This window comes from Lepisma saccharinum, chromosome 15, assembly GCF_977018435.1.
Source record: "Lepisma saccharinum chromosome 15, izLepSacc3.1, whole genome shotgun sequence".
Lineage (NCBI taxonomy): Eukaryota > Metazoa > Arthropoda > Insecta > Zygentoma > Lepismatidae > Lepisma > Lepisma saccharinum.
In genome coordinates, this window is record NC_139243.1 from 8,148,378 (window position 1) to 8,165,113 (window position 16,736).

At 37.0% G+C, this 16,736-nt stretch overlaps 1 protein-coding gene across 1 annotated transcript in view; it reads right to left on the minus strand.

The window, feature by feature from the left end:
* Window positions 1-1,370: 1,370 nt before the first annotated feature.
* LOC145999558 (endochitinase-like) overlaps window positions 1,371-16,736 on the minus strand; it is a 32,614-nt gene continuing 17,248 nt past the window's right edge. Inside the window, exons 3-9 of the mRNA XM_083136565.1 lie at window positions 10,138-10,315; window positions 8,911-9,133; window positions 8,007-8,133; window positions 7,063-7,224; window positions 3,801-3,879; window positions 2,654-2,853; window positions 1,371-1,498 (exon numbers count right to left, since the gene is read on the minus strand). Coding sequence (XP_082992691.1) covers window positions 1,490-1,498; window positions 2,654-2,853; window positions 3,801-3,879; window positions 7,063-7,224; window positions 8,007-8,133; window positions 8,911-9,133; window positions 10,138-10,315 — 978 coding nt within the window. The 3' untranslated portion in view covers window positions 1,371-1,489. The remainder of the gene's footprint in view (window positions 1,499-2,653; window positions 2,854-3,800; window positions 3,880-7,062; window positions 7,225-8,006; window positions 8,134-8,910; window positions 9,134-10,137; window positions 10,316-16,736) is intronic.

Consider the following 16,736-nt stretch of genomic DNA (forward strand, 5'->3'; position numbering starts at 1 on the left):
TTTTTCCTGTTTGCAGACCTTAAAAGAATGCTCGCTGGAAAGAAATTTAGCACTGATGAAGAGGTAAACGCCGAAACTGAGGCCTATAAAAATGGCATCGAAAAATTGTATGACCGCTATAATCGTTGTATCGCCCTCGAAGGCAACTATATTGAATAATAAAATCGAATTTTGTCAAAAAAATATTTTTTACTATGTTAGCCTACGAACTTTTCAGCCCAACTGTTACATGATCGCGGCAAATTAAGATTCACTTGACATTCTGGTGTACGTGTACACAATGCAGATCTAAAATATAAAATACCCTGTGGTTTGACAGCCCTTGAAGGACCTAGGCAGATCTCCCGACTGGCAGTCTCCCTCTCACAATCCTACCTAGAGGTGTGAAGATCTTCAACCAGTAATGGGGTGACGTGGGGTCAGCACCTCGAACCCCCAGCCGTTATAGGAGATTTCCGAGACCGGGTTATGCTGCTCACTCGTAGCTTCCCAATTTCCTCACGATGGTGGGTTGCCACCGGTCCTATATACAAGCCGAGAACCTAGAGACTGAACCCAGGCAGTCTCGAACCCATGCCGTCCCACAGTCAGAATCCAAAGCATAGCGCCTTAGACCGCACCTCCACGGAGGAGGGCCAGTACATATCTATGTGAACTAACATCACTTCTGTTGTTTGTTCTGATGCCTTTTCCCACTAAAACTGCTGTTCCAGTCAAGTCTCTATAATGGCAGCTTCTCTTCTTAATGTTCAGGAAAATGCAATTGTAGGAACTCATTGTTGAAAGGCTCCATTTATGTTAACTCTGGACACCACTCTTGTTTGAATGTGACATCGTTGTTCCCCCATCCCACTACAAATTGCACCTTGCTTTGCATTTTCATCAAAACATAATTTCAACTTCTTTACTTAAGTGTAACTGACACATCACAAGAGTAAAACATGCAAGTTTCACAATGAAGTTTCCCTTTACGCAATTATTTTGTGCATGGGTTTTGGGGGCTAATGTGTGCTTCTGTGGGAGCTTAGCCTCCCCTAGCCCTTAACCAAACTACGCCCTTGGTTGGTACAATCACTTAAATCCCATTTTGATTGCCTTTAGGGTAGACTTCCATTTAAAAAGCATAAATATTTGTGATTAAGGACCATGCAACCAAAATTGGATTTAAGTTCATTTAATAACCACAGGTTAATGAAAATGAAGTAACGGAAACCTCTTTTTTATTAACAAATTCGACATAGGCAGCATACAAACTCATTATAATTCAATCTGATTACAAATGAAGCACACAAGAATAATTTTGGTTCTTTCATTTGTAATTCAAGTATAGTGAGGTTGACAAAACAATAAATGCCATCGAGAAATTACTAAAATATTCAACATGAAACAGGGAAAATAAAAGTATTATTTGTATTAAAGATATTTTATTTCATGATTAACTTGGTACTCCTCGACAAACTTGGCTGCCTTGTGTCATACACAGGTCTTCTTAAGATTTCTGAAAATAAAGAAAATTGTCATGTTTAGTATTGTTTCAGTAGTTGGTTCAAGTGCTCTAAATAATTGACTCAAGTACACTGAAGAGTAGATCCAAGTATTGAAAAAATACTATCTACATTATAAAAGAAATGGGGAGGGGGTTATTTCTGAAGTTAAGATATAATAAAACAGAATTGTATCAATTATATAAGGACTGAATTAGACAGGACATATGCACAAGGGATTGACATAGAACCAAATAGGTTTTATGCAGACAATGAGAACTTGCCCATAGGGAAATCCAGGAGAAGACAGATGGCAACAATGAAGGGGAATTAGAGGACAAAACAAACTTAATACTCTGCTAACTACATAAATGTGCTATTAGAAGTGAAATAAGTATAGTTTTTAAATCAAATTTAGGAATATATTCACAATTTTAAAACCAAAATGTATTTTTATATATCACTTTTCATCCGATTTTTCACCACTATAACACTGAAATTTTATTTTCTTTACTGCTTTTGAACCCGAAATTGACTCTGCTTTTATACCGAAATTTTGCTTTTTTATTTACAAAAATTATATGCCTCTACATATAAGATATACATTATGTGGAGGCCAGGGTTCAAAACATGACTGAAGCAACTAAACTTGTTTGAAAGTATCTAATGCATTTAATAAAGTATTATTAAATAGAGCTGAGCCGATACCAATGTTGATGTATCGGTATTGGCTGATACCATCAGTATTGCAAAGAATTTGTTGGAATTTATTTACCAATAGCTGCAGATATTTTTCGGCCATTTTGATCTTCCACAGTCTGCAAAACTGCCATGTGTCACTTTCACAAAGCCTAGTTATCCTGGAAATTATGCAAAATTTGAAGTTACTTTCGATTTTGCACCAGTTTTGTGTGAAAAGACTGGATTTTGGGATAATATAACATGTAATTTAATATTCTGATATAATGCTAGAATATTTTAAAGCAAAAATCTTGGTAAATTGATGCATATAATTAGATGTAATACTTACACATTATACTTTGAATAACTTTTAATTATTACAATTTTCAATCATCGGTATTGGTGAAAATTGGTGATGTCAGCATCGGTATCAGTTCAACCCTAATATTAAATAATAAAATACAATATGTAGTAACAAAAGAACTTACGGAAACAGTTCCTGGCACCGTGTAGTCCTTCAGTTCGTCATACATAACAGTCATCATTGGATTGTTTCCTTCACCGCAAGTGTTCTTGTAATCATCCAGGTCTATAGCCCAAGTCATGGCACCAAGGTAGCCTTTCTCTTTTACAAAGTCCATTTTGTACTTAACACTCTCAGGGTCCTCATATCCAACCCATATGTCATCTAAGAAATGTAATGAACAATTTTTAATACAGGCACAATTATTAAAAGCTTTGAAAAATATGTTTCCTTTTGTAATAATCGTAATATTAAGTTAGTGAAGTTAACTCAATGAATGATATTCAACTGACATCGCCACACAGTGCACTTTGGAAAGATACACACACAAAGTCTGGCAGACAGAATCGCATTGTTAAAGAAAGCATATGAGAAGCCTTTTTACAGCAAGAAATTTGCGATAATTTATACATTCACATGCGTACGTGATAATGATAATCATACCCTGAATCATTTTGGCAAACACACAATGCTTAACCAGCATATTTTCAATGCAGAATCTGGTATTTTTGCCATAAATATGGTGGCAGGCATTATTTTGCACAAATAATTTTGGGGGAAGTTGTTTACTGAATATCGTCCATTGGCTTGGTATGTTTTGTTGGATAATCTCATTGTGTTTCTTTAAATGAAAATTTTAATTCTATTTCCCAAATGTACTAAAAATATTGCTTTTGAAGTATTGATTGATCTTAAAGATTGTAAGATTATATACATTTAGGATAATCTCTCACACTTGCAGATCATCCTGCAGAGTAAGCCATGAGGTTTATTTTTAAATTCACTCTTAACTGATGTCAGTGTGTTTTAGGTGTGTAATGCAGTCTTACATTTAGGAAAGAAATGTTCTAAGATTGGAAGATAATGTTTCAGAGGAGAACAGTAAGATTTCTCCTGAGAAACATATTCTTGCACAACTTCAGTGTTTCTATAGAAAGAGTTCTGTGAAACCAATTATTGCATATTATTCAAATTAATTTTTTGGAAGGAGCAAGACCCTCTTACATATATCCCTGTTCCGTTTGTTTGAGGTGATGTACTTTAATTTTACTCTGCCCCAATCTTTGGTTTCTATTACTGTAATAAGTTTTAATTTTATATATTCTTCTTACCTTTGTACATGTATGGTACTAGACCGTAGCTGTCCCATTCCCTTGTCCAACCATCATCATTTTGAAGGAGTGAACAAAGCTGAAATAAAAAAAATAAAACTTCCATTAATAATGTGAAACCATTTACAGGAAGTGCATGGATTTCTTTGTCATTTTTCTTCCATATTTCATTCGCACTTTTCCCATTACTTTAAGAAATTGGCAAAAAGAGATGACTGAATATTAGTTTCACTTTCAAACACTGTAGTGATAATGTAAACAAGAATATTCTGTTAAAGGCTTGACATGTCTGCCTTTGTTAAAGTGTGCATGAGTGGACTCTAGTTCATTGTGAATAGTTTTATGCCATGCTTTTGCCTGCCAAAATAGACCACATGGGAACTTTTCAAAATATTTATAGTACAACTAGAGTCACATGAACTCATAGAAGGACACTGTGTGTCAGCGGCGTATACTCTGGGTCATCTAGGTAATCGCTGATGACCCGGCTGTATTTCTTTTTTTAATATATATATATATATATATATATATATATATATTTCTTCACAATATTCTTCCAAACCAATTTCGATGCATACATTTCCTTGCTTCCAGCGCGTGAATACTTCCAATCGTTTGCCGCCGAATGTCTGGGAACCTTTCTCCAGCCGGTGGAATAACTTCAGGGAATCTCACCCTGACGTCATTCCTCCCGCTTTCCTTACAACCCTTGGCGAGGAGGGAGGTGAAAGGAAAGAGGGGGAGGAAACACTGCTTCTCAGGCGCGGTGATTCCGTGCCCAGGGTAAGCTCCTTCTTGTGAGAGTCCACCGATCACACTCTCAACCTTCAGAGCCTTTCCCGTTCCCTCCGCTGAACTAGGGAAAACATACCCGGTAGAGTGCGAAGAACAGGAAAACTGAATAACATGGGAAAACCAATTCTACGCTAATTTTCACTTTACATTTGCTTCTGTCTTGCTGATTTCTGTTACTTGAACATAAATTTATCAAAAGGGAAAAGCTTAAATATTGAAGATGAAGCAAACTGAATTAAAATTCAAAGCTTAAGCAATTAAAGCACCTATTTGCTGACTCCCCACATCCTTGTATTTACAAAAATAGTAATTGTTTCTCCTCTCTAATCTTCAAAAGCAGCGAGAATACTTCTTTCATGGAACTGAATATTTTTTAAAGGGAAATATATCAAAAATAAATTATATATATATATATATATATATATATTAGTTAATTTAAGTTGCTATATTCTGCCTGTTTAGATTAATAGTGATGAAGATGAACGAAATAAACATAAAACGAAAAAGCACATCAGGCATGTAACCAGGTGGAGGACTCGGGGGGGCTGAAACCCCCATCCCCGAAATCCTACAAATATCTAATTTAAAAAGTGTATAGTGGTAATTAATTTTACTTCATTAGCAGGATTAAACACTTTGCATAATACGTTGTAATAATCTGAGATTCATCTTCAGGACTTCTAACCCCACTGTTTCAACTTTATGTGGCGGCTGCTAATAAGGGATGATCCCCATCCCGAAATAAAATTCTGGCTCTGACCTGCAATGATTCGAACTTTTAAAAACCTGATATTTCAAGCTCGGAAAGTGATTTTTTTTTTATCATTCATGGGGAATTTCATTCTGAGCCAGGAAGACAACAACAGAAGTTTGGCGCATGGAACTGAATGCGTGTAGTCGTTGGCTTCGTGCTGTGCTTCGTGTTTATTATTTATTTCGGTGTTAGTGTTTGTCGTGATAGTGCTGTGTTAAAGGGTAATGGATGTAATACAAGATTTGCTGGTGAAACCTTTTGGAACAAGATCTTTTCAGGAGAAGTTGCAAATTGTTAATACAGGTAGTCCAGTGTCATCGCTTGAACTTATTTCTACACACAAAGACAAAAATCGGGAATATGTGAGGCATTTTCGCAAGCAAATTATGACAAAACACCATGGTTGACAGGAAGTATAAGTGTTAATAAGCTTTGCATTTTTGTTGGCCGTGCTTACTTTTCGGGGCTGAAAAGAATGTATGGACGCGTGGGGGATACTGTAATCTTTGCAACGCTTGTGCTAAACATGAAAAATCCAAAAGTCACATAACTTCCTTTGTTAAGCTGCAATCTTTCGCACAGACACGTATTGACGTGAACTGGACAAACATTTTGCTTTGGATGTGGTATGGCACAAGTAATTGGGTTCTGGAGTAAGTTGAATTTTGCACTTAAATTAATATTGCGGGTTTTTATTTCACTAGTGCACGTCTTTCATTTTATATTTCACAGGCTGTTTTTTTATAGCTTTATAATAATACTGTCTTGTTTTATTATTTGAAATTCTACACGTATAGTAAACTGCAATAACGAGAATTAATTGATTGTGGTCGTAGCAATAAGACAAACATTCCGACACAATATTCCTAAATCCAATATGGAGCTTGACATAATTTGCACGGAAACTTTTGGAGTTTGAGGATCAAAAGGTCGGAGATTACCCACTCGTTAGAACCAGCATACGCCACTGCTGTGTGTGTGAGAGAGAGAGAGAGAGAGAGAGAGAGAGAAAGAGAGGGGAAAATGAGAGAAATAGAGAAACAGAACAACAACAAACAAAGAGCAAAAAAGAGAAGGGAGATTGTGTGGATATAGAATAGAAGAAAAAGAAAGAGAGAGAGAGAGAAAGGAAGCTTAAAATAATAACATAGAAAAAAAATTAAGTAATAGATAAAGAAAGAAGAGAAAGTATACACACACAGACAAATATAGAAAAACAGCATAAGAAAGAGAAATAGAGAAAGAGAAAGAGAAAGGAAAATATATGGAGAGTAAGGAAGAAGAGAAAAGTTTAATAGCTATGGCCACAGAATATTTCGTCCATTCTAACAAAATTTTCTGGCAACCCCACACACTTCTATGTGACACTTGCTGGATAAGTGTGATATTGAACCATAATTTACACAAATCTCAAGTAAATTTCAGAATGCATTTCTTCTTCACAGTGTCATAACTAACAATGTTAACAGAATTTATTAAAATTATACGCAGTGTGGTATTTGAAAAGTTTCCATTGCAGGCGATTCAAGTAAAGCCTTTAGTATAGTTGTATATAAAACAGAACATTTTGCATAATCAAGTCTATAATAAGTATAGGGATTTATGGCCCAAAGTACTGAAGAATTTGCAATGAGAGGGGGAATTTCCACTCACCCCCCTTACAACTATCACTCTGGTTATAACCCAAATAAAATTAATAGAATTTATACTTACTTCTGGATATGATGAACCAACATTGCTTTCACCATTAATAGGTGCACCAAGATCATGTTGATTGGCATCTTGGAGCACGTACCCATGGCCATAGAATGGTACCCCAACCACCAACTTCTGGGCTGGGCATCCAAACTCCTCCCATACAGCTAAACCTCCTTCCTGGATGAAAGAAAAAAGATTTTTTTGTCTGTGTAAATATTTTAATCTTGTAAAGAAGCCATTTTCTTTTTAATTATATATACATTCGCATTTCTAGATGAATGAGTTTTAGTTTTTTTTTGTTTCATGTCCATTTTATTCACAGATAGGCTAATCGGGACTGGACCTACAGTTCGAAGTGTGATCTGAACTACTATGTGCCTCCATCAAGCATCAATCCCGGGATCCCTTGATTACAAGGTAATTTTGTACATTGCCACTACACCATAAGGAAGGCCCCTCTAGGTGAATGCATTGTAAAATTGGATGTACTATATTTTAATTATAAGTTATATCTAAAAATTGTATTATTATGATAAAGATAATCTAACATAGGTACTATTAAAAAAGCAGTATTTTTCTTTTTCTAAACTAAGAAGTTTTCTATGATGGGACCAATTAGTTGTTGATTCTTTAGGTCACTTTTCAAAAAGTAACTTTTCATTTAGATACTTTTCCCATTGCTTTTTACAGCAAATGAAGGGATCGAAGGATTCTAAAATGCAAATGTCTTTCTGAGTAACATGTATACAAAACTTGCAATTTCAAGCAATTCAAAACTTAGTTATCAAATTAAATTAACTAAATAACAGGTTGCCTCAAGAATGCTTTGAAAACACCAGTGTTGAAATGAAACTTTTTTCATTTGAATAACAAACTTTTGATTATTATTATGAGGAGTGAATAACAATTGCATCATACTTTATGGTCTCGTTCATTTCCCCTTGTTTTTTTGTACTCACTGTATTTATTTCAGCATAAGCTCCATCGTCGAGACCTGGTCTGGCATGGAGTGGGCTGTGGACATCTGCAAAACCATCCCAAGCTCCTCTTAAATCGTATGTCATACAATTAATGGCATCCAAAGTGCTAAAGAAATAATATACAGATTAGGAAGCAAAAGTCACTGTGTTAGAGAGCTAATAAATCCTGGTAACTATGTATCACTAAGTAGCCTATTTAAGTTGTTATCTGTGACAGCCAGGTTCAGATTTAGAATGCCTTCGACACAATAGCTAAATCTTGACACCCATTTTTATATTGCAATATTCCAAAAGTATTTTTTTAAAAAGATCTGTGTTTTTGTACATCTGTCAAAGGTTGTGTTCAGCTTGGCAATTTATAAATCAATGATCAATAGGTGTATAAGATAGCACATCGTTCTGTGTAAGTAATGGATGTTTATTTTTAGTTATTCTTTTTATGAATTCCATCAAGTCATAATTCACCTTCCCCATCATGGCATAAGATAAACCAAAAGTGATTGATATCTATTGTGGTTTAGTTCCCAGGATGAACTACACTACACACAATGCACCTTAAGCTCCTCATATTTGAGAGATAAATTAGTGGTGTTCATAGAAGTTACATGGGCAGAATTACAAAAAATAATGTTGGATTGTCATTGAGAAAAATTCAGAACATGACACATTCTTTTAAAAATGCCAGCATTAGGATCTTGACAGTAGATTGTGATTGATTGATTTATTTATTAGCATCCATTCTAAATCACTAACCTTCAAGAGGGATTAAAACCATAATACCTTGTTTTGTACAGTCTGATAGTAGATTGAATCTCTGACATTGGAGAGGGAATTCCCATTTAAAAATTGACTTGCTATTGTCTATTGTCTGTAAATGCTTTACCTGCATAATCCAGGAACGTCGTATCCATCCTCCAGTGCAGATCTTGTAACAGGTACAGCTGCAGTAATTTCCCAGCCTTTACCCACTTCATCAAAAGCAGCTCTCAGTTCCTGAGCAAAAAGTAAGAAGTTCGCTTTGTCCTCTGGCTTACCACCCCTTTCGGCATTTCCGGGATATTCCCAGTCCAGATCAAGACCATCAAAGTTGTACTCGTTTAACAGATCTACAAATTAATTTGACATTTTATTAGATTATTTATGAACTGACTTCTCCAGACTTTACTTTAATTCTGAGTGTGTATTAACTGGTTCTACCTCATCCTCCTGTGAATTAGCATGCCTAGAGTAGAAAAACAATACCCGCCGGTGCCATGCCCAGGAATTTTGTGAAATAGTAATAAGTGCAGCTTTTTCTGGTTTATAGTAATCTTTTTTTTTTTTAAAAAAAAAAACACCCACAGGATTGTTTTCAGGGAGAAGGCAAGCGAGACATATTTTGGGCCCATATGTTGTTACCCCCTCAAAAAGCACTCCTTAAGCCTGAATAAATTACTGTGACTGAAATGAAATTATATGCTTGAAATATATAATTTAGATTAACATTCATCATACATCATGCTCCTCTGTCCAGAAGTTCATGTTTAAGAAAGGCAGGTTCAAAGAGTTTATAACACCCACTCAGTAGCGGCGATTGGCTGCCAAAACTGTTACAAGGCTTAGCATTAAGAGGCCATAGTGAGGGGACAAAAAGTTGGGGCGACTGCACCCCCGCGCCTCACTAATCGCCGCCACTCCACCCACTCATACTGCCACACCACTGAGTTACTATTTATAGTCATAGGAGCATTCCAAATTAAAAAAAAAACAAAAAACAACTATACGACGAACCTGCCATCGCCGTCTTATAATCTACACGTGAATACGATGTATTGCTTAAATTATTTACTTATTATTTCTCATCTGTTTCTCGATGTCTGTGACTTTTCAAATTTTTCCTACTTCCTGTTCCCGCCAACTGCAGTTGCAGTGCACAGGTTGTTCCTAACTTGAAATTAATGCCGTTATGATTAATTCCTGTACAGGATCGTAGAAAGTAACTTTAAACAAATACAAATTTTAGGAAGTTTGTAGGTATAAAATAAAGCATTTTGCCTATTGTATAGAGCAACTTAATTTGCTGTAAGTTTTTTTTTAACTCTTACAGTGCACGTTAATTTAGTCTACATACCAACAATGCTGGCAATGAAGGAATCGCGTCGTTCTTTTTCTGACACAAGATTCGAGAATACTTCCCCTCCTTCAGCCCACCCTCCAAGAGAAAGGGAAGCTATGAGACCAGGTTGCTGTTCTTTCAAATTTGTAAATCTTCTAAAGTTTCCAGGTTGTCCATTTTGGTCCAGGTCGAGCTACGGAATATAATCAACACAAATTAGGAATTTATGTTTCACTTGGTGCATGCATGCATGCTATTATATGTTTCACTTGGTGCATGCTGTCAACTGAATTAGAATTAGTTGAGAATGTCATTCATCCATTCGTTGCAGGATTAGCCAAAAATGAAAAAAAAAAAAACTATACTAAATCTCAAAAGTGTTTTTAATGGTCTCAATCGTAGGCGTAGCTTGCAGGGGAAGGGGGGGGGGACTTGACTTCCGTGACCCGCAACTGACACCCACACCGAAAGTTCTGATTTGGAAAAATAAATTTTTCATTTCACATATACGTAAAAAATTTGTAAATAAGAATCCATCAACTTTGACCCCCATTCGAAAATAAACTCTCAGTTACGCTAATATTGACAATAACAACTTGAGTCTTGAAATCTTGGTAGCTATATTAAAGTTATTGGGTACAGAAATAAATAGAAATACGTATCACGAAATCATGAAATATGCAATAAATATTTTGCTTTTCGGCTATGTTAATGTGAAGAAATGAGCAAAGGGACAAAAATAACATATATATTTTTTTCTGTATGAAATTATATGATTTCCTATGGAATAAGCTTATGCTATTGTCTTCTATTTTATGGGTACCGTCATCGGCAATAAAAGTGGGACGCCTACATCCTGAAATATTGCCTTCCCTGCAATGCGTGTTATGTGTGTTGCCTAACTCTATGGCGATGGGACAACTTCAATAGGAAGTTCTTATCGCCTCAGAATTAGGCAACACAAATAATGCATTGCTGCAGAGAAGCCAGCATTTAAGGATGTAGGTGTCCCATTTTTATTGGCGGTGACTGTACATGTCTCGTATTAGAGAGGATCTAAGGTTCAAATCCTGTAGTCGGTTGTCCTGATCGAAAGTTTACCTTTGCTGCTCACAGTCACTCCATGAAATGCCAACGTCGTACAGCCAGAGTGATATTTGTAGAGGGATCAAGGGGAACACACCCTGTTCCGGATGCCCCCCCGGCTGCACGTTTTTAAACCCTTGGGAGCAATGTTAGTCTATATTAGTGTTGTCCACGGGACGAGACGGGACGAGATTGACCATGTGTCATGAGACAAACTAATATTTTCGAGACGAGACAGCATTTCCACGAGAATTCCACGAGACGAGACAGGCCAAAGTCTCGTCTCGTGGGCAACACTAGTCTATATGCAATATTTCAATGCTTCACGTTAGTGGACTGGAAATTTTTAAAATACTACACTGCGTATCTTTAATGAATGGCACGGACATTTATGCAAATTTTGTCAGTACTAGAGTACTGCATTGTCCTCTTCCGTAGCCGAGCGGGTTAAGGCGTTCACTCGTCTTGAGATCGTTCGCTGCGGGACGGCGTAGGTTCGAATCCGGCTCTGGTCGGAATTTATTCGGCCTACTGGCAACCCACCATCGTGAGGAAATTGGGGAGCTCCGAGTGAGTGAGCGTAATCCGGTCGCCCGTCCCCCTAGTCTGGCTGCTGATCTCCACGCCCCCTTGGTGGCTCGCGTGGGAGGGAGGCCAGCAGTCGGTAGGTAAGCCTTGGCCCGATATTGGGCTGTTGCGCTATTGGATTATTAGAGTACTGCATTGGACCACTTTCGCTCGAAAATACTCGATCGAATCTCCCACGCTCGAGCGTGATACGCTCGAATATATAGAATATCAAATATCATTTAAATGGGACAATAATCGTACAAATATATGTGAAAATATTCGTCCTGGAAGTTTCAGCCCATAAGCATCTATTCATTTTCATATATTGCTATGTATTGGCAAGATAGACTAAATTACATTTTTACATGAAGATGATGACTATGTTCACTTCAGATTCAATTTTACTGCGTCTTTCACTTCACGATCCATATTTGAAGGCCCAGTACCACAGAAATATTATGGTTACACCTGAAGTACTGAGCTTCGAGCGTATACCGATCGTTTAAATGTTCGAGCGTTATTCGCTCGAGCGAAGAAACTGTCCATTCCGTAAGCCATCTAGCGTCATGCGTGCGAACTATTTAGACGATCGAGCAAAAGGGTCTCGATGCAGTAGTCTAGTCAGTACCCCTTTTATTGTTCTTAATCGTCATTGTGATGAACTTAATGCTGCCAATAAACGACTTTAATTAAACAAGCCAATCAACAAGGGTAGTAGACGTATTTAGACAGTTGAACGCCCTCTTGTGGTGAGCTGAAGTGGTGAGCTTGCCTTAATGGATTTTTCTTGTAAGGCATGAGCTCTATTTGATGGCGCAGTGTTGCCAGCTTCTTACTTGAAAAAATCACCAAGGTTTTTGGGGTAACCTAACCTAAAACAAGGAGCTGGCAACTTTTTTCTCGCAGTGTTACCAGCTTCTCACTCGAAAAAATCACCAAGGTTTTTGGGGTAACCTAACCTAAAGCAAGGAGCAGGCAATTTTTTTTCTCGCAGTGTTGGCAACACTACACCCGAAAGTAAAGCTCGATGGGGCTTGCTTTAATGGTTTGCTCTTGTAAGGCATAACCCCCCCCCCCTATTTTCGGACACAGTATTACCAACATCTTACTCAAAAAAAATCACCAAGGTTTTTGGTCTAACGTAACCTAAAGCAAGGTTGCCAACCTACTGGTACTTTTGCCATAGCTTTTTACAAAAAAAAAGAGAGAGAAGAGAGGGAGGGGAAGAGTTAAACAGCCGGCAGCCTACCTACAGCTTTTTTTTTTTGTCTAACCTAACCTAAAGCAAGGGGGGCTGGCAACTTTGCTTGAGGTTTGCTTTACAGTGCATAAAGCAATTTTTGCCAACCCGCATATACTAAACAAAGAGAGCCGGCACTGCCGTAAAAGAGAGAGATGGATGGATGGGAACACTGCACGGGTTCAACGTCATCAAATAAAAATCGCCTTAATGGTTTTTTCTTGTAAGGCATGATTTCTATTTTCTCGCAGTGTTACCAACTCCTACCTACATTTTTTTTAGTTGGCAAGGGCTAGAGAGAGAGAGAGAGAGAGAAAAACTTATAGCTGGGAACGGTAATGAGCGAATGCACCACATCGTAATTTTCCAACTCTGTATATCGCGACCTTTGTAAACCTCTCTCTCTCTGGGGAACGACGTGCCGCGCACACGCACACACGCACGCACGCACGCACACGCACACGCACGCACGCGCGCGCGCGCGGGGACCAAAATTTTTGAATTTACGGCTGGAAAAATGTTTTTCTATGACATGTTTTCGTTCGAAGCAAATTCGTAGGTAGATATTGTTAAATAAATATTAATATTGTAAATATATATATTGTATTTAGTTTTTCGGTATCGAAAAGCGACTGTCATATTGTATTTGAAAAAATATTATGCTTTTGCCTGTGGATATCTAGAAAAACGACAATTTCGTCCCCTCTCTCTGCATATACTATCAACGTTGACACAATAACACAAATTCAACAAATATGTAGTCTGGTGGCAGAGAAAAAATACAATGAATTTCCCGGTTATTTATTTCATAGCTCTGATAGTCATCGCGTGCGTCACAGATTGCTATTTGCCGCAGGCCTTGGGACGACGGAAGTTATACTTCCTGTTTTTAGTGATGCCAGTTAACAGCATAGGTAACAATGATGCGATGTGATGACTCGTGAATTTTTGAACTCGCAAAATAACGTGACTGAAATATAGGGGAGAGAGAAAGAAAAAAAGAGATAAAAAAAAAAAAAAAAAGGGGGAATGTTCTAGAGAATTTGGTTCTTGGATTTCTATTGGTCCACGTTGCGTTGGCTAACATATCATTTTTGACGTTATTAGAAAACCGTATAAAACTTAAAGCGCTGGTGTATAAAGTTCTGTTTTAGTTTCAACGTTAGTGAAGAGCATTTCTGGAGAATTTCTAAAAATTAGAAAACCGTATAAAAACTTAAAGCGCTAGTGTATAAAGTTTTGTTTTAGTTTCAACGTTAGTGAAGAGCATTTCTGGAGAATTTCTAAAAGTAAGTAACTTTGTTTCTTAGCTCGCATAAGTTGGTTTTTTTTTTTTTGTTTTTTTTTTGTGAAAGAAAATATACTCACAAAACATGCAAAAAGAGAGAGAATATAGAAGGTGTTTCACGTCTCTCTCTGTTTTTATATATTTGAAGCAAGCATCTTGGTAGCTGGAATAACTTTTTTTCTTCCGTGTGCCGTTGTTGGTAGGTAGGAAATATGTGTGCGGGGGCATATTTCAAAAAAAATAAATGTGTTAAATTGTTAGAGGAAGACAGGAAAAATAGAGGAGAATTAAGTGTTTTTAATATCTAATGGAAGTACTGATTGATTGATTGAGTTGGCGTTTTTTTTTTTTAAGTCTATTTTATGCACAGTAAAACTAATCTGGACTAGACCTACAGTTTCAAGAACTACTCACCGGGTATCAAACCCCTAATTACAAGACAACGATGTTATCGCTACGTCATCGCAGAGGCTAGTGGAAGTACTGATTGATTTGATGTTTTAAGTCTATTTTATGCACAGTAAAACTAATCGGGACTAGACCTACAGTTTCAAGAACCACGTGTGCGGGTATCGAACTCTTGAATACAAGGCTATCGCTGTGCTAACGCAGAGGCTAGTGGAAGTACTGATTGATTTGATGTTTTAAGTCTATTTTATGCACAGTAAAACTAATCGGGACTGGACCTACAGTTTTAAGAACCACTTGTACGGGTATCGAACCCTTGATTACAAGCCTACCGCTGTGCTAACGCAGAGGCTAGTGGAAGTACATAGTTATTCGAATCTTATTTATTTAAAATATTTAGTTTTTTTTTTTTTTTTTATGCACGCTTATTGATTTTAAACCTAAAATTAAATAAAATCCGGCAATTATATCCAATTATACTTATGGCTACAACGAGCATTGAGATTTTTTTTTGCTATGTAAACAAAATGGCTGACATGCCAAATATGAACAGGCTATATAGATTTGAGAGAGAGATGGATAAAAAAAAAGTTAATTAAAATTTAATTTCATGATTGCAACACGGAACTTAATGATTGATTTAGTTTATTTTATTTTATGTTTTGTACTTCTTGGCTAATTTGCGAAGATTGGGGATGAGTGATGAAATGGATATTTACAAACAACCAAGCCCGACCAGAATTCGAACCCGGGACTCTTGGCGTCGCAGCGCGATGTGCTAACCACTCGGCCACAGGGTCGGGCAAGTGTTGGTATATACATAGACCAAAGTTACATGGTTCTAGGCCCCATAGGAGCCGAGAAAATCAATGTCTTGGAAAACATCTTAAGACAAATATCTCAATCTTTAAGAAAGTCGACTTCCGGTATCTCAAGATGTTACTTCCGGTCTGTCAAGAAAATTTTCTTAAGACAAAAATCTTAAGACGTTTTCCAAGATATTGATTTTCTCGGCTCCTAATTGAGCTAGGATGATGATTTTAGGTTTGTTGGATAGGATTCGACGTGAACTATTCGACTAGCAAATAAAATCGATTCCACCCCCTCAAGTTTCGGAAATACAGACAATTTTTTATTTTTTTGAGAAACTTGATTTGCAGGCTTAGTTTTTGCCCTAATTCGAAAATTTTAATAGCATTCGATACAAAATTAGAAGTACTCTACAACTTATTGGAGGGATGATGACTACTGCCTACTGTTTTCGAGTTATTTTGGATTAAAATTTCAAGATGTAATTTCTAAGATGTTTTGTAATTCATCAACTATGGGTTGCAGGAAAACGATTCTTGCTCTATCTGCTATCGCTCGACGAATACTATAAACATAAATAATGCTTATGGTTTGATTTTTAAAAATAGCGAGCGGAAAATAACTATGTTTTCTGAAATTATAATTTATACTTCATATGCCAAGAGGGCTGAGGGTTAGAAAAAAAAAATTGTTTGGTAGAATTATGCACACATAAATATTTTTGTGTTTTCTATACTCAAGCTTAATTATTTTTTTTCAATTATTTACAGGATTCATTAAGAAGCAAGAAGTAGCATAAATAGCACACTCCCACCAAACCCAACACTATTGTATATTATTGCACAGTATTTATTTTGTGGCACTCCACTATATATATAATAACATACCCCACAAATATTTTCAACAAGATGCAATCTGAGAAAAGTTGCCCTGTGTGCAAGATAACCATATCAAGCGCACATTTTGCAAGACACTGTCGTACCTGCGCACCTGGTAAGCGTGTAACCGCTAAAAAACCATGTCCCAGGTGCGGTATACATATTACTATTAATAATTTGAAGAGGCATATAACATCATGCAAAGTTGTCGTCGGAGCACCTGTTCCACAACCGTCGACCAGCTCGACCAAGAGGAAAGCGGAAGCCGACTCGCCACCATCCGCCAAACGCGTCAAGCCTGTGGCGAAAGCTAACCAGTCTGCTTTTGAGCGGT